The 18,659-nt window shown below is 37.0% G+C and overlaps 1 protein-coding gene across 1 annotated transcript; it reads left to right on the forward strand.

The window, feature by feature from the left end:
- The first annotated feature begins 261 nt into the window (after positions 1 to 261).
- On the forward strand, positions 262 to 8,724 carry LOC149847654 (homeotic protein knotted-1-like). The gene is made up of 5 exons (XM_090001862.1): positions 262 to 648; positions 745 to 867; positions 1,002 to 1,137; positions 8,110 to 8,357; positions 8,521 to 8,724. Exons 1-5 carry the CDS (start codon positions 262 to 264, stop codon positions 8,722 to 8,724), a joined length of 1,098 nt encoding a protein of 365 aa, XP_089857988.1.
- Positions 8,725 to 18,659: the final 9,935 nt, after the last annotated feature.

Genomic DNA, 18,659 nt, shown 5'->3' on the forward strand with positions numbered 1-18,659 from the left:
GTCTATACCACGCTACAAGACTATAGAGTATCACTCCCACCCATCCTAGGCTTTACCCCATTACCTCTCCCATAGTCCCACTCCAAAATAATTGAAAAGGAAAAACCAAAGCAAAAATTACAGCAGAAGCGTGCATATTATCACCAAAACCAATCATCGCCATCATTTATTATCTACACCAAAGCTGTGGAGAACACTACAATAGGCTTCTCGGAGGGAGAAGGTTACAGGCTTCAAAGGGGCCTTTAATTTTGAGGCAAAATGGATCATCATTTCCAAGTTAACATGTTTTCCAGTGCTGCGAATTCATTGTTTGGCGGCAGAAATAGCATGGGATGCCAACCAGGATCGTCAGATGTGGCGGGCACAAGTACCATGATGGCTCTCATGAAAGAAGAACAGCACCAGCACCAGCACACGCGCATCCAGGCTACCGCTATTCCTTCCTTCCAGTCCCACACTACCACCTACAATAATTACTATCCTGGGAGCCAACAAGGGATGGGGAGGAGGCAGGAAGGAGATGAAGAACCTGGGGACCCTCGTCATGGCATGGGGAACTCTAAAGAGACAGATGCTATCAAGGCCAAAATCATTGCACACCCTCAATACTCTAGCTTATTAGAAGCCTATATGGACTGCCAAAAGGTTCGACACATCTCTCTCTTCCCTTGTATTTGGTAACATTTTCTGTTGGCCTCTCAAAATTTTTCTAACGTTGTTGGTCATTTATTGTGTGTGTAGATTGGTGCTCCACCGGAGGTTGTGGATAGATTGAGTGCCATAAGACGAGAAGTGGAACAAAAACATCGGTCATCAACTAGTGAAACCAACTCCGGGAGTGATCCAGAGCTCGATCAATTCATGGTAATTCTTTTTCTTCTCCTTTTCTGCTCAGTTTTTTTTTCCTTCTTAAAACCCCAGATCTGCAGATTTTTTCATTGGGTGGGGGGAGCTCTATCTTCTTAAGTTTCTTTTTCTGTTGGAACCAATTAATATAGGATACCTACTATGATATGCTTGTGAAATACCGGGAAGAGCTGAACAGGCCGCTGCAAGAGGCTATGCAGTTTGTTAGGAGCGTAGAGTCGCAGCTCAACTCCTTGTGTGATGGATCAGTACGCGTTTTCTCTTCAGGTAATGAGTAAACCATCTCTCTTTCTGCCTTAATTTCTGAAATAAAATAAAAAATAAAGAACTCCTATGACTTTGAGGCCTTCACACAGACGGAGTCTAACTAGTCATTACTTTTTTCTACTGGAAGACGAAGGAAGACATCTGCAACACAAATCCTTCACCATCCCCTATGTTGGGGCTCGAATAAATTTAATATAAAGAAAAGAGACTCATGTACCATCTACCTCTTCGAGGATAAATCTATTCTATTTCTTTCTTAAACTCTTTCCCGAGAAATGAAACATTTCTTTACTCTAATACACATATTATACGTGGGTTTCTTCTTATAGTGGATTACCTTGCCTCGAAGGCCTCCATTTTCCTTAAATTTTTTTCTTCCCTTTATCTTTCATTCTTCCCTGTCTTTCTTTTCCAACAGGCAGACAAAAGAAAACGAGAGAAAAAAGAGTTTTATATAATAGTTACATGGTCTTGGTTTCATCCGCGCTGGTTCTTTGGCGCAACTCTTGGTGGCTTTTAGTCTGACAAGAGTTGAGGTTTTAAATTTTCAAGATGGTAATGGAGAGAGAGAGATATGCTGTCTCTTGGTGCAGTTTATATATACAAATGGACAGCATTGCATGGTCATGGCCTGAGACTCCAGGATGCTCCTTTGGTGCAACATGTTGGGGCTTTTAGCCTGACAAGACTTGAGGATTCAACTTTACAAAATCAAGATTTGGTCATGGTGGTCGAGAGAGAGAGAGAGAGAGAGAGAGAGAGAGAGAGAGAGAGAGAGAGAGAGAGAGAGAGAGGCTGTCACTTGGTGCGGTTAATAATATATTTATATATGAACACATATATCATAAATGGACGGCACTACATGGTCATGGCTTGAGACTCCAAGCTGCTGTTTTGGTGCAACATGTTGGGACTTTTAGCGTGACAAGACTTGAGGTTTTAATTTTTCAAAATCAAGATGGTGATGGTCATCGAGAGAGAGAGAGAGAGAGAGAGAGAGAGAGAGAGAGAGAGAGAGAGAGAGAGAGGCATGGCTGTCTGTTGCTGCAGTTAATATATATTATAGAATCGACAGCATCGGATGCGGTTCGAGTCAATCGTACTGTGGCTGTGAGTACCACAGCGTCAGTGTCTGTTTGAAACACGATGGTGGTCATTTCTAAGGCTTTTAGAGAGAAGTTTTAGCTTAGATTGCCGAGTAAACAGAACATGAGCACTCCCATCGGTCTGCTGTAGATTTTAAATCTTGAATTCCCAATAGAATGAGAGTTCCCCATCTGGTCTTCTGCTCTCTCTCTATCTCTCTGAATCTTAATTTATGGGATTTAAAGTACGATCTGCGAATGCGCCATCTCTGTCTTCCAGGCGGTATTTCTTGTAAACGATGAAACTGGAGTTGGGTGATTCAGCCTTGTAATAATATTATATGCAAATATATTGAATTAAACTTTTATTTTTTTGAAAGGCAAGCTGGGGTTAGGCAGACTTAACTAGATATCTCTTAAGCCCCCATGTGACAGAGGGATTAGAACCTGGGCCTTCAGCTTGGCACATGACCCCGCTTACCACATGGGATACCACCTCTGTGGTAAATATATTGAATTAAACTTACTAAGCCACAATGGAAACGTTCATCATGTCTTGGATTTACTTTATTTTTTATTGATGTTCTTGCTATCCAGCTTTGAATTGACATGCACGTGCTGGGCACAGACATGCATCATGGAGAGAGAGAGAGAGAGAGAGAGAGAGAGAGAGAGAGAGAGAGAGAGAGAGAGAGAGAGAGAGAGAGATGCATCTCAGAATAATCATCATCTACAACTGCCTTCTGTTTGTGCTACTGGCATGGATCGATGGAAGTGATTAATGATGTGGTTGGTGATGGACGATAAATGTAGTTGGCATTTCTGGTTGTCTGTCGTACTTATAATGAGTGACTTATTGATGACTATCTTCTTGCTGATTGTTTACTTTTTCTATATGGTAACGTTTGGTGTATATTTTTCAAACATTTTACTGAAGGTTCGATTATATTGGCGGTATTATTCATAAGTTTTTTACTGAAACACTTATTTTTTCAAACTAATCTTCTCCATTCGAGTTCGAGGTGGTTGTTGCATATCAGTCACATGCATGTAGTGTTCTGATGCAGATTTTGAAGTTCTGTGGGAGAATGCAACCTAAGTGGCTGTAGTGCTGCACTTTGTTGAATCATGAAAAGTATCCTACAGAAAAATGAATCATTGAAGCTAGAATTTGTTGTCGAACGTCTTGTATTCTATGCTAAATATTGTCATGCAGATGGAGGGAATCTGATGTGGAGAAGTATGGGTTCTGTTCATTTTTATTGATTGTTTATTGTGAGAATATTTTAACTTGGGGATTTGGATTCATTTTGTCCTTATGAGGTTGATGCAGGAAATAAAAGTTTCAAAAAATGGAGTTTAAGCTGATTTCCTACTTGGCAATTGAAAAAATAGGAATAAATGAAGTGAACTTATCCGTTCTATCACTTTTTCTTTTCTTCCTTGAAAATCTTGAAAATTACCTTTAAGCAACCTGAATCTCATAATAATAAGCTATTAGCCAAGTAGTTATTCATTGGAAATCTTCTCATTTTCATTTTTCTCAACCCTTTAGAGTCCCCAAACCTATCATGAGCTAGATGACTAAGGTGCCCCAACTCTACCCCTTATTTTCGTGCTAGAGTTACGTTAAGACATATTTTACTTGTTTAAGACCAGAGTTACTGGAAGCTTCTTAGATAGGTGGGAAGCTCGCTTCCCGAAAACTCGCTTCGGAAGCACGATATTCCTCGCTTCCGAAACTTGATGAGAACCTCGATTCCCCCACGCTTCTCCTGTGCTTTCTACAAGCTTCATTTATTCTTATTATATGTTCTCTTACTCAACTTTTCATGTTTTTTATGTGTTTTCTCTAACTGTTCTCACTCACTTCCACGTGCTTTTGCTAAATTGGTAATCATTTTTAGATTTTGTTAAAAATTTAATTCTTACACTAAAAAATCATGAAATTTAGTATTAGTCACTTTTATTTTAGTTTTTATTTATGTTTTATTTTGATTCTCATTCTATTCTTATATTTCTTTTTTTTATTCCTCGCTTCCCACTTCTTATATATTTTAAAATTCATTGCTTCTTGCTTCTGCTTCCCATATTGTTTCCCGCTTCCTCTTCCTCTTCCTGGTTTGGCAACCTTGTTTAAAACCCTTTATTATAGTAGCTTTCGGTCATATTCATATAGACAGTCGGATGTAGGGTCGGCAAATATTGACCAAGAGCAGTATATTCTAGTAACAAGATCAGCCGTAATCTAATCATGGTCTGTGATTTCTCTTTGAGTAGATCTTTTGACAATTAGTCCTGTCTTGAACATGTTGATTATTCTCACCTTATTTATGATGATTGATATATATATTCATCTTATCTGTTTCTTTCATTATGTAGCTTATCCATGTCATAATCTTCCTTTTCTTCATATACAATGATTTCCCATGTCTCATAAAAAGAGAAAAGTGTGTGACAGCATGGGTGCACTTGGTATAATACAGTTAGGGATGACAGTGGGGCGGGGCGGGGGACAAGGCCTCCACCCCCGCCCCACCTCAAGATGAGAACCTCCATCCCTGCCTCCATCCCCGGTGGGGATGGATTTTAACCTCCACCCCCGCCTTCATCCCCGTTTCATGTCCTTCATCCCCGGTTCAAACGGAGATGAGGCGGGGATCGTGGCGGGGATGAGGTGGGGAAAAGGGATCGTCCATCCCCGCCTCCATCCCCGAACGGGGATGGATTTTAACCTTCGTCCCCGCCTCCATCCCCGTTTCATACCCTTCATCCCCGGTCCAAACGGGGTGAGGTGGGGCGGGGCCCCGCTTTCCCCCGGTCCACTGCCATCCCTAAATACAGTAGTTTTGTAAAACTAGGACAGGGAACATGTTGACATGTACATGTGTCTACGGATGTGTGCCTGTGTGCATATGCATTCAGAATTTGTTAACTAAAGCAATAAAATATGAATGTCATCTTAAATACAGATTCATGATCAGCAAATTTGTGACTATGATTAATAGAAATTAAGTGATGAATGCAAGTAAAATATGAATTGTTTGTAATCAACGAAAATTAGAAAAAAGTGCAACTACATGAAGGATCAAGGTTAAAAAAATAATTCAGTTAGGTGCATGTTGTTGACTGTGTTTGATACAAGTATGACTATGTCCATAAAGTGTTGTGGCATGTCCAGTGTGCCTTTTTGACATGGGCTAGACATGCTAAGTTCAGTGACATGTGGTTTCCTTTGCTTCTTGTTTGTGTTAGAACTTCTAAAAATCACAGGAGTCCTGTGTTCTTATTACCTAATTTTTTTCTTGTTGCATTGCATTGTAGATTTTAGGCAAAGAGATGTGAACCTGGTGCAATTTCTGCACATAGTGATGCATCTACGGGGTTCTTGAATTTCTATTGTGAACATTAGTGATTGCTTTATATTTCACTTTTAAAAGCTATTCAAGTGTGTACTTGCTGCAAAATGAAGGATCTCTGATCATGTGTTGACTGGCATGCCCTACATGATTTGTGTCCCATGTCTGTTGTTTGTTCATGTCACTGTGCATCACATGTGTATCTGGCTGGGTGGTTAGAGAATGTGAGATGCATTTTTCGAATTAGTCCTTACTCTGGCAGGAATCTCCCAATGCTGGACTTTGGATGTCACGTGATGTTTTTCTTGTCTGTGTATTATTTCAGTCACAAGTTCAAAATGATAGAAAATGAAAATTTCTCCATGTATGCCCATATCTGGAGAAGCCATCAATCTTTAGAATCTTCTCCAATTAGGCCATAGTAGCACTCCTGAGTTGGTTCTGTTGCACAAATTGCGACTTTCTTTTTGTTTGTTTTTTGTCTTCATGATAGCAGCAAATGTTTGTGTGAATGACTTCAATAACTGCATGATAATTTTATCATAATGGCTGCGGAGACTGGCAATGAGGATGTTACGATTTGAACAATAAACTTTATTTGTATATACATATATGACATATGACCCTTGCATTTTGAACATAGTAGGAAAGTTTTGATTTGGATCTGGTCATACACTTTCTAAGGAAATATTCAGTTCTTTTCAGAAATAAAGTAGATAACGTAGAAATTGAAACTTTCTAACACATGAATGAAATTATATTGAAGTTGTCAAAGTAACACTATTTCTTGATATTTTTGCTAGGAGATAACTCAAAGCGTTAGTGTTTCATGATAGTACAAAATACACAATGTTTTATCCTCAATGCTTGCCTTGTCAATAGATTATTGCCACAAACCAAATTGATTTATGTAGTGTTCATTGTATCAATTTTTACTTTTCCTGTTCGGAGTATCTTCTTGATGCTGAGATATTCTTTAGTATCTTCAAGAGGTCTGTTTCAGTTGACCGTTCTTGAATTCTTTCCAAACATACAAAAGAAAAATGATTTCTGAGTTGATGCAGTGAGCTTATTCTTGTTCCAAGACCTTTTTGCTCAAAGTTGTCCTTTGATTCTGTTGTGCAGAGAAGTTGTGAATTATTTTCTTATTTCTCCTCTTACTAAATAGCACCCTGATAAACTCTTGATGATCCTGTATTTTGAAGGTTTCTGCATGAAGAGAATTAACTATTTCATGAATTTATTTGAATTTGAATATGTTTTTTGGAGAAACCCTGGTTGTCTAATGCTTCATTTTTTTTGAATGATCAACACTCCCTTGACATCTGACAAATTGTAAATATTACAGTAATTTAATATCCTCTTCATCAAAAATTAAAAAGACAAAGAGACTGAGGGAAGCATTAGAACTAAAAATGTCAAACAGAATCTTGGCTAATGAACTTTGTGCTCTGGTTGTCTAATGCTTCGTTCTTTTTTGAAATGATCAACACGCCCTTGACATCTGACAAATTGGAAATATTACAATAATTTAATATCCTCTTCGTCAAAAATTAAAAAGACAAAGAGACTGAGGGTAGCATTAGAACTAAAAATATCAAATGGAATCTTGGCTAATGAACTCTGTGAACATGCAGATAAAACCAAACTCTATAAATCCATCATAAACTTTTATTGCAACTGAATCTTTTATGCCATAGGCCAAGAGATTTCTTCTTCTTTTGTTTCTTCAAGGCACCAAATAACCTTTCTAGTCCAACTGAAACCTGGCTTGGCCCAGCCCGATACCCCCACTTAAACTGGGCATGCATTTTTATCTGACATCCTTCTCCACCTCTTCAAATGATCGTTCACATAAACACCCCAAATGAATGCACACACAAAAACCAGCAACAAATCTAGCAAAAGTAAGAAAACCAAAAGATGCATGTCAGAAGGTTACCAACATCTGTCATGTCATTGGAGGATAATATTTTTTTATTGGATTGAAAAATAAATGACATCTATCACATGTCAAAAATTTGACCGATATCAACCATGTCCTCCAATTCAGATAAAAATTTTCATGAAATCCATAATAGCAAATAACAAGAAATTGGAACCATCACGCTAAAAAACTGTAGTTGGTGGACTAGAAAGGTTACTTGGTGGCTTGGGTTGAGCGCAGGCCCACTGTAGAATTTTCACTTAGCTTCAAACCTGGCCTAAGCACCTGTTGGACTAGATATGTGCTTACGGTCAGGCATGGCCCACTGTTTTGGCACAAACTCTGCTTGTGAGAGAATGGGTACTGAAGACCAAAACCCACCTGGTTCTGTGTTCATACCGACCATACTCTGTCTGGCCATTTTGTATGGTTGTGGGAGTGTCACTGATTATTATTCAGTATATTCTTATTTGTTATCTTTCAATGTTCGGAAATCAGTTAAAAGCAAAATGCAGAAGAAACATCTGCCGTCTCATTCCAGAGTATACTGATTTTCTGAATCATGGTTGATTATCTGATCCTTGAAATGGATTTTTCTCAGATGACAAAGTTGAGGGAGCTAGATCATCAGACGAAGATGGTAGTGGTGGTGAAACAGAACTTCCTGAGGTTGATCCTCGGACTGAGGACAGTGAACTTAAGCAACGCCTGTTGAAAAAGTACAGTGGTTATTTAGGAAGCCTCAAGCAAGAACTTTCCAAGAAGAAGAAGAAAGGGAAGCTTCCCAAAGATGCTAGGCAGAAACTCCTGCACTGGTGGGAATTGCACTACAAATGGCCATATCCATCGGTATGCCTACCAATCTGCTTACCCCACAAGTGCATGCACATGCTTATGCATTAATAGCCCCCCCCCCCCCCACACACACACACACACTACAAGAACTTATAAAGAAAGATATATTAGATATTTTCTGGTAAATAGATTTCAAGTATATTATGACATTTAACAGGAGACAGAAAAGGTGGCCTTAGCTGAATCAACAGGACTAGATCAGAAACAGATCAATAACTGGTTCATAAATCAGCGGAAACGTCATTGGAAACCCTCAGATGACATGCAGTTTGTGGTGATGGATGGTCACCATCCCCATAATACAGCTTTCTATATTGACAATCACTTTATGGGTGACACTTCATTTCGATTTGGTCCTTAAATCTGAGTTTGTGGAGCATTTGCAAGCTCTTGTTGTAATAATGTAGTCCAGAAGCAAATAGAGGCATGTCTTGAAATTACAGCCATGTAATTTATTGTGGACACAGCTACTCTGGTTCTGCCTATATGTGTTATGCTCCTTGTAGACCAACTTGGCATCTGGATCATAATCGAATGTGTTTTTAAGCTAGATGGGTTTATGTGGTGATTAAAATGTGTGATATTGAACAATGGATCTCTTGTCTAGGAGAGGCTCTACGCCATTCTGCTGTGGGGCCAAATACTTTGTCAGCACATTCAATTGTGTGCCATATCTTATGTTCTTTGGAATTTGCCATTATGTGGAGCTTGTATGCTTTCCACACAGAATCAAGGTTACTGAATTTATCATCAATATTTAGCACATTGTCTGCAGTTTCTTAGGGGCTTATGTTTGCATATGCAAAGTTTTGTTTCAGTATTATTGTAAATTGCTTTCAAAATACAAAATTCAAAAGTTCACTATTGTAGTAAATCGAGAGTGACTGCTACTATCAGCTAGAGGTGATAGAGTGGTTACCTGCTTCATTTTAGTAATTGTTAGGTGTCTTAAATAGGCTAGTTTTTTCATATTAAATGTATCTTATTTGAACTTTTCACTTTGAGACAGCACACCAAAAATTGCACATTTCATAAGTCATCCTCTTGTAGTTTCGCTACATATATTTAATGATGAACAATCTCTATTTCAACTGTGTCCTGGATATGTTGCTTTTTGTTTAGTTTATTTCTAGTGCAAATTGAATGTGTTCTTATACAAGTCAGTTTGGACTTCTCGTAGGATTCATATGTCAGCAAACCACTGCTAGTAAATTTGCATTTCTTATGTAATGCATGTGAATCCACAAATCTGTAGTGCTTTTATTGTTTGCATATTCTCATCAATCATGGATTGAGGGGTTAGAAATGTTAATGTTGCTCTCGTTAATGCTCTTGAACTGCTTCTTTGTCATTCTTGCTAACAGGCGCCTCTATTTAGGATTTATTTTGTTCTTTATTTGGATTTCTTGGTATGATTTTTAAAATTTTCATACAAGCTTCTGCAAAGTTTTGATGAAATTAATGCTTTTATTTTTTAGTCTTTTTATTGGTCAATTATGCTTGATTATGTCTGTTTTCGATATTTTTCGTAATTATGGTAGGGACCTTGATGATTTGCAGTGTCTAGTACTCGTTATATAAATTTAGGTGGGTAGCAATGCTAGATTCATGGGTTTAAATGTGTACCGCTAATTCATTAGCAGCTGAGTGGTTTAATAAAAACCGTTTTTATGCTGATTTTTCTGTGAATTCCTCGTTGGCTGTCATAGTCAAGCTGGGCGTACATCCCATCTTGGTTTTGTTTTCAACATCCCTTTTTTCATGTGTGAGATGATCAAATGATTTCCATACTTAGTTTGTGGGTATGGATCCATCTTGTGAAACGGCATTTTGCAATCACCGCTTGCCCTGACTAAATATTTCTGAAGTCGATGCCATGACCAAAATTGACCCTCGCCTCCTGCTTCAGACTAGATTGTTAAAAAATGCCATTAAACTAGTCCAGGTATGAAATTTATACGGTTCTCTTAGATTATCAAATACTGCTTAATCTTGTATGCGGCAGAATGGCGTTATCAGATGATTGAGACCATCTGTGTTGCCACTGGGCTTTTAAAAACAAGCTTTATTTTGGATTGATTTGTATGAGATTACCTTTTGGATGCTTTAAAAGTAAGGTGCTTGAGATTATGTGGATGGTTGTTAATGTATAACGTGCAATAACTGCAGATGCAATCTAACTGACGTGCACCTTTGTAATGGATTTGTATGAGATTTCCTTTTGGATGCGTATTAAAGTGCTCGAGATTATGTGGATGGTTGGTAATGTATAAAATGTGCTATAACTGCAGATGCAATCTAACTGACCTGCACCTCTGTAATGGAAATGTTGTCTACGTTCAGAAGTTCCTGCTAAATGGAAAGGTTATAATTCAATATTTTTGGATACGGTATTCCTTTTTATTATTAACGTGCATGCTTCTTCACTGTTAAATGCATTTGATTCTCAATTGCTTTATATTATTGCGTTGCGCTCATTGATGCATGAAGCCAACCCTTTTTTTTGAAGAATATACAATGTTGTGGGTATTAGAGAATTGTGGAAATTCTCTGTGGCCTTGCAAACCCGTGAACAGTTATGGTCATATTCTATATGACGGATGACGGATCATCGGTTATATTCAATCTTCACCGCACATCTCACTTGGAAAACCTTTTGATATATGTGATAGTGGGCCCATCTCACACGTTCAAGTGAGATGTGCGGTGGCGATGGGATATAACGTCTATGATAGTAACTGCTCTAGTTATCATATCCTTTACTACATTACTACATTGTGTAGAAGGTGGAGGGTAGGAATCTTGTTAAAAATGATCTGTAAATGTCGTTTGTTTATAGGTTTATCATAGCATATCTCACTAATTTATCATAGCATTTACTACCTCGTTATCAGAAAGTGGTTGTTGAGTCTACTGGTACTCTTACCTTTTTTTGAGTAGATAATGGCCCTTTCTGAAAACATGCATGTTCACTAATTTATCATATTTTTTATAGAACCATTGGGAGGCCCAAGGCTGCTCTGTTGTCTTGTCAAGGTTTAGGTGACAGCAGTATAGGTCCCTAGCTAGGTTCTATACATGTAAAAACATAAGGTTTTGTGATTCTGGGATTTCTTAGGCTTCCTAAGAAACTTCTATCTGATTTTAAAACATGGTAACCTTGGTTTTCTTAATTAAATTATTTTGGATCATGTGAGTTTACCCGTCTCACATACTACTGTGCTGCAATTTGTGACCCCACACAACTTATAGGCGAAGTTCCTTTAAACATCTTGACTGGCTAATCCTTTGTTGTTTGCTCATGTGACAGTTGGGGTGCATTTCGTTATCAAGGGCCATAGAAGTCAATGGCCTACTAGTAGGTCCGTGCATGATCGTAATTAAAAAAAAAATGGAGGATTAAGCATTGCCTTTAGGCCTTAAAATATGTTACCCTGAGAGCATCACATGAAGGCATGATTGGGATGGTTCCTCTGTATATGATAGTGCGAACTTTGGGGTTGTGTCCAAGGGATGTATGAAGAGAACCTGGTTTTGACCCACTCGCAGTTGCTTGTATAGGAAGGGATCTTGGAAAATACGTCATGTGATTTGGTTTTAATTATTCTGAATGCCCTTCCATTTTGGTCTCTGTTCATTTGGGTATTATTACAAGTTTGTAGGAAATGAGATGGTGAGAGATTTATGAGGTTTATCTCAAGGTTACCAAGAAGGAAAACAAAACAAGACCTATTTATGCTAAAGTAAAATGGAAATGTATGTGAGTGCACGCCCGCTTGTGTGTGTGTGCAAATTGTTTATGTGCAAAGAATGTTATAAGTTTAGCAAAGCTTTACATTATTATAAATTAATCTTTCATTAAATATATGATTGCAATTAACAAACAATTAGATAAGTTGTTTATGTTTCATGTAAATAAGTGCACAATTGAACTAAGTGTTTAAATGCAGGATAGGACTTTAGGGTCTAGGTAGAATAGATTCAAGAAATAAGGTGAAAATTAATGTCATTATATTAAATTATGAGGTTTCTCTATTACATTTAATAAACGACATTCTTTTTCTTCTTATTTTGTTTTTTAGATAATCAGGGGAAACCACCTCGCTCACTTGTGAATTCATTGGGTAGAAATCCCACCCCCATTCCCAAGTTGACCTAGTGTTAGGATCATGGTGATTTAAGGTCTTGGCTGTACATACCTTAATCACCTTAGGGCCTTATGTGCATTGGTTAAGCACATAACATTTGGTATGAAGCAACCACTATGTCTCTAGTTTGAATCCCGGAAGGAGAAAATCTTGGAAAAGGGCTAACCTCAACAACAGTGCGAGCTGCCAAATTATGGAAATGACTACCTGTATCTGAGGTCAGAGTGAAAGCCATGGTACAGTGAGACACCAAGGATGTCAGCTGTGGAACCTGGTCGATTGTTAGGATCGTAGTGGCTTAATGACTTAATTTTATGCACCTTAATCACCTTAAGGCCTTTTGGTGTATTGGTTAGTCTCTTAACGCCTAGCTTTGGTCATGACAGGGGATGCATATTTGTAGGTTTCAATCTCATGATGTCTCTTCAAATTGGTGATGTTGGCGAGTCTTCTCTACCTAATGACTAGAGCCTTCATGGGCAACACATTACATTCTTCTTGCTTCATTCTAAAGGTAGGCGGCTTTTTATTTGACTTCGATCATTGTGGACAGGGCCAAGATTGAGTCCTAGGCTGACTTACGTTATACAATAACAATAAAAATGACCATTTTTCCTTTTTGCCTTTAAAAAAAAATAAAAATGACCATTTACTTTACAAGAGGAACATATTTTTCATATTTGGAAAGAGTATGTTTCTCATGCATTTTCCACAAGTATCAGATATGCTAGGTTTCATATTTTGGAAATAGTTTTTCAAGAAATGGGTTTCTTACATGCAAGTTGAGTTTTTGCTAGCCTGTGAAATAGGTCTAGCTTATGGGGGTTAATGTTGTTTCAACCTTGTGATAAATTAAAGAGATCTCAAGCCTAGAGGCACGTTCTTAAGATCACTATCTTTAGAACTTCAATCGCCTCACTCCGGGAATTTTGAAGATGCGAAAAGGGTTTTGTTACGACTAAGTTCCCAGGATACAACTAGGCTTGAACCTCAAGAGAGTCACTGCTTCACAAGAACAGATGACCTCTCCGACACATGAACTCTGCAAGCCAAACCGGAAAGAAAGAAAGGAGAAAACTGGAGAGTCAGAAATTCTGATAATCTAAAAGACGAAAAAAGAAGAGATTTATAGACTTGTTAGAAAGACCTAAAACGTTTTGAGATAAATGAGATTAATGGCCATAAACTTGACGGTTTGAAAATAGGACGAAAAGGTCCATAAATGGTCACCCACCTTTGATTGTCAATCAAAGGCCTTTAAAACCGTTCAACAACCACAAAGCGCCATAAAATTAATATAAATGCTATTAAAACCTTTCAAACGGCCAGATATCTCAAAACTAAAAAGACAAAACGGATATTTGCACCTTGCACCGCCGCGAGCGTGCGAAGTGCAAAGTGCGCCATGAAAATGCCACATTGCGCCTCAAGCGCCCTTGCGCACACACACACGTGCATGTGTGTGTGCGCGTGAACGACGGGTCCGTTGCTACACGATGCACAACAACGTCCACAATTCACCTAAAGACTCAAGGCTTACCAAAGTAAAGAATAGATAACAAACTCTCTATTTAAACGACTTGAAAAACTTTTCTCTCTTAGATATGGGACTAAACTTTTTCAAAGCACTTTTTGGTAGTAACCAAAATCACCAAGATTTTATATTTTAAAACTTTTCTAACAATCCCCCACTAGTTTTAAAATATACTTGGCTTGCATAGATACTTATGCATTAGTGAGAGTGTCTGCAAGACTTGAACCCCCACTTATTGAAAGAAAACCTAAATTAACTAGGGTGCTAAATGGACTTACCTTGAACTTAGCTCCTTATATTGTTAATGAGTTTTCAATCATACATAGGTTTCCAAAAAATTCGATTGTGTGGATTTCATGTCGGCACATTTTGAGCCTTGTGTTTCCCTGGATTCATGAGTGCTCTAGAGAATTGCCAGAACTTATAAGAAGCGGCTCACACTTCTACACTCACATAGGTGAGTTTGTCTAGGTGTACTGTAACACACACCCTAGCCTTAAGGCCTACAAACTCATTAAGAGTTATTAGCTCAACCCTCACATTAGTTACAGCTCATGAGCATACATCAGTAATGGGCTTACATAAATATGCTCAATATCTGTCATTCACCAATTTGTTTTCCATTGAACCTAGGCATGTGAGATCTCCAACGCTCTAGGTTGGGTATCCTTAGGTGACGACTTAATTGGCTTAATTCCCATTCCCCTCGATGTTTTACTAATGACATCTCTCGAAAGGCCTTTCGTAAAAGGGTCTGCCAAATTTTGACATGACTTTTACATATTTCAATGATATAATATTGTCATCAATCATTTGTCTTATAAAATTGTATCTTAGACTAATATGTCTAGACTTCTTATTGTATTTCACATTACATGCTTTACATATAGCTGATTGACTATCATAAAACATTGAAATAGTAGGTATAGGCTTATCAACTAGTGGAATATCTACTAGCATATTCTTAAGTCATTCAGCTTCTCTACACGCAAATGCCAAAGCAATAAACTCATATTTCATTGTAGAATATGTTATACAGGTCTATTTCTTAGACCCCCATGCAACTGCTTCTCCACCAATGGTAAAAATCCAACCACTCGTAGACTTGAAATCTTCAAAATCGGTAATCCAACTTGCATCACTATACCCTTCATTAATAGCAGGAAACTTGGTATAGTGGATTCCGTAGTCTAAAGTATGCTTAAGATATCTAAGAATCATGTTCACTGCATTCCAATGTTGATGCCCATGATTATTAGTATATCTATACACTTTACTCATTGCATATCAATATCAGGCTTTGTGCAATTCATTGCATACATAAGACTACCTACAACACTAACATATTTTAATTATTGAACACTTGCACCAACATTTGGAGTCAATTTCATATTTGGATCATATGACGTGCATGCTGGTGAACTATTAATATATCCATACTTTGTAAGAATTTTCTCAATATAATGTGATTCACATAATGCAATTCCATTATTATCTCTTATAATTTTGATTCCTAAAATAACATCTGCCACACCCAAATCTTTCATACAAAACACTGAAGATAAAAATCTTTTTGTTTGATTTACGCATTCACTATTGGAACCCAAAATAAGTATATCATCAACATATAAACAAATAATGACAATTGAGTTACAATCTACTTTACTGTAGACACATTTGTCAGCATTATGATTTTTAAAACCATTATGTACCAGAGAACTATCAAATTTTTCATGCCATTGCTTAGGGGCTTGCTTTAATCTATATAAAAATTTCTCAAGTTTGCAAACTTTGCGCTCTTGCCCTAGCATTATAAAACCTTCAGGTTGCTCCACATATATCTCTTTATCTAATTCTCTATTCAAAAAGGTCGGTTTCACATCCATTTGATGGATTTGAAGCTTATATATGGCAACCACGATAATTAAAATTCTAATAGTAGATATTCTAGTTACCGGAGCAAAAGTATCAAAATAATCAATACCTTCTTTTTGTTTAAAACCTTTTGCAACCAAACGAGCTTTAAATTTATTGATTGTACCATCAACTTTTAATTTCTTTTTGAAAATCCATTTGTAGCCAATAGTTTTGCAACCAGCCCGTAGATCCACTAATTTTCAAACATTATTAGACATAATTGATTCTATTTCATCATTAATAACTTCTCTCCAAAAGGCAGCTACTTGAGAAGACATCGCCTCTTGAAAAGACACATGATCATTCTTAATTAGAAATGTATAAAAGTCAGACCCAAAATTAGTTGGTTTTCTAATGTGTTTACTGTGTCTAACTTCAATTTCTGGTTCATCATCACAATCATTAGAATATTCAATCATGTCATTAACAGAATGTTCATCTACTGTAATACGACTGTCATTAAGAAGAGAATCAAATGCATTTTTGTGTTTTATGAAAGATGCATGTCTGGATTCAATAATAACATCATTAACAATGTCCAGAAATCTATATGCTTTACTATGTTCAGCATACTCAATAAATGCACATTTAAATGCTTTAGGTCCAACCTTCTTTTTTTTATTTTCTGGAATTTTAACATATGCTAAACAACCCCAAACACGAAAATAACTAAGATTAGGTTTCTTACCAAAACATAATTCATAAGGTGATTTTTTGGATTTGAAATAAGGAACTCGGTTAAGAATATAACAAGCAGAAAGTATAACCTCACCTCATAAGTTGAAATGCAAACCTATATTAAGAAGCATAGCATTCATCATTTCTACAAGTGTTTTTTCTTTTTCCTTTTTGCTACTCCATTTTGTTCAGGAGTTCTAGGCGCTGATGTTTGATGGATAATACCATTATCCCCACATAATTTATCAAATTCTCCACCTAAGTATTCACCTCCTCTATCTGTTCTTAAATATATAATCTTTGTTTTAAACCTATTTTGTACTTCAGCTAGATAAAGAAAAAAATTGAAAAATGCTTCAGATTTATGTTTCATCAAATAAACATAACAAAATTTTGAGTAGTCATCTATAAAAGTAATAAAGTACCTATTGCCGCCACGACTCAAAACATTATCCATCGTACACACGTCAGAATGCACTAATTCAAGCAATTTATAATTCTTTTCTACACTAGAAAACAGGAGTCTAGTTAGCTTTGTTTGAATGTATATCTCACACTTATGATTATGTTCTATTTTAACATGACAAGGAAGAAGACCAAAATTATTCATATTATGAATGCAACGAGAATTTATATGTCATAAAATGAATGCCAAAGAAAATAGAAGTCAACCATATAAACAGAAGTAATAGCTTTATTTATGTTCATCTTGAACATACCACCAGTGGTAAACCTTTTTCCTACAAAGATTTTTCCTTTGGTCATAGTTACAATCCCATACTCAGTGTTAGGACTTTCTCGGAGGTGAAATTAATTTTCACATTCCCTTTTCTCAGCACTTTAATTGAGGAAGAGTTTTCCATAAAGAGATTGCATCCCTCCCCCACTAGTTCATACGACTTGAATAAGTTCTTGTCGTTATCCACATGAACAATGCTTCTAGTATCCAGATACTAGTCCTTATTTGTAGCCACCATGAAGGTTTCAGAGATTACAGCAACAAGCCTCTCCTCTGACTCATTTGGCTTAGGACCAATCATCTTCCTTTCTCTGTATTCTCTAGAAAAATGGCTAAACTTGCCACAAACATAGCAACTAATTTTCTTTTTATGAGTTGGCTTTTTCCCTTTCACAAAATTCTTTTTGATTTTTTGGGTTTTCATGATTTTGCCACCCTTGTTACTAACAAAATTCACTTTAGGATAACCCTCTTTAGGACTCGAATTCTTTTTGTCACGAAGACGTGTCTCCTCAATTCGGATGTCCTTAAGAAGATCATCTAAAGTGATTTTCTCATTTTTATGTTTTAAGTGATTCCTATATTCTTTCAAGGAATCTGGTAGTTTTTCAATGATAACAACAACTTGAAAGTCATCATCAAGATACATATCTTCTCCTTTGATCTTATAGGCCAAAATTTGCATCTCATGAATTTGAGCAAGTATAGGCTTATCATCAACAATAGAAAAATTAACATACTGATCTAGCAACATCTTCTGTATTGTACTTGATCTCGAGAGTATTCTACAACTCTTTAGCCGACTCCAATGGAGAATATAAGTCAAAAAGAGAATCGATATGCCTTTTGCATCGATAGTTGTCAGTATGCCACTTCTCTCGCTCTTTCTTTTGTTCTTCTATCTCAACTTCTCCAGCAGCGACAGTGGGACATGCCTTTTTGATAACATAGTCGATATGCAGCTCGGACAACAAGAAAGAGACCTTTGATTGCTACTACTTGAAGTTTGACCCATTAAATCGATCTAGTTTTTCAAGGTCACGGCTAAGCAAATTGATGGAGTTGGATATTAAACAAGATGTCATATTGAAGTTCTAAAATTGTTATTCCAACCTTGTGATAAAAAGGATTTAAGAAAAGAGATCTCAAGCCTAGAGGCCCGTTCTTAAGATCGCTATCTTTAGAACTTCAATCGCCCAACTTCGGGAATTTTGAAGATGCGAAAAGGGTTTTGTTAGGACTGAGTTCCTAGGATACAACTAGGCTTGAACCTCAAGAGA

This window comes from Nuphar pumila, chromosome 1, assembly GCF_984573655.1.
Source record: "Nuphar pumila chromosome 1, dmNupPumi1.hap1.1, whole genome shotgun sequence".
Taxonomy (NCBI): Eukaryota; Viridiplantae; Streptophyta; class Magnoliopsida; order Nymphaeales; family Nymphaeaceae; genus Nuphar; species Nuphar pumila.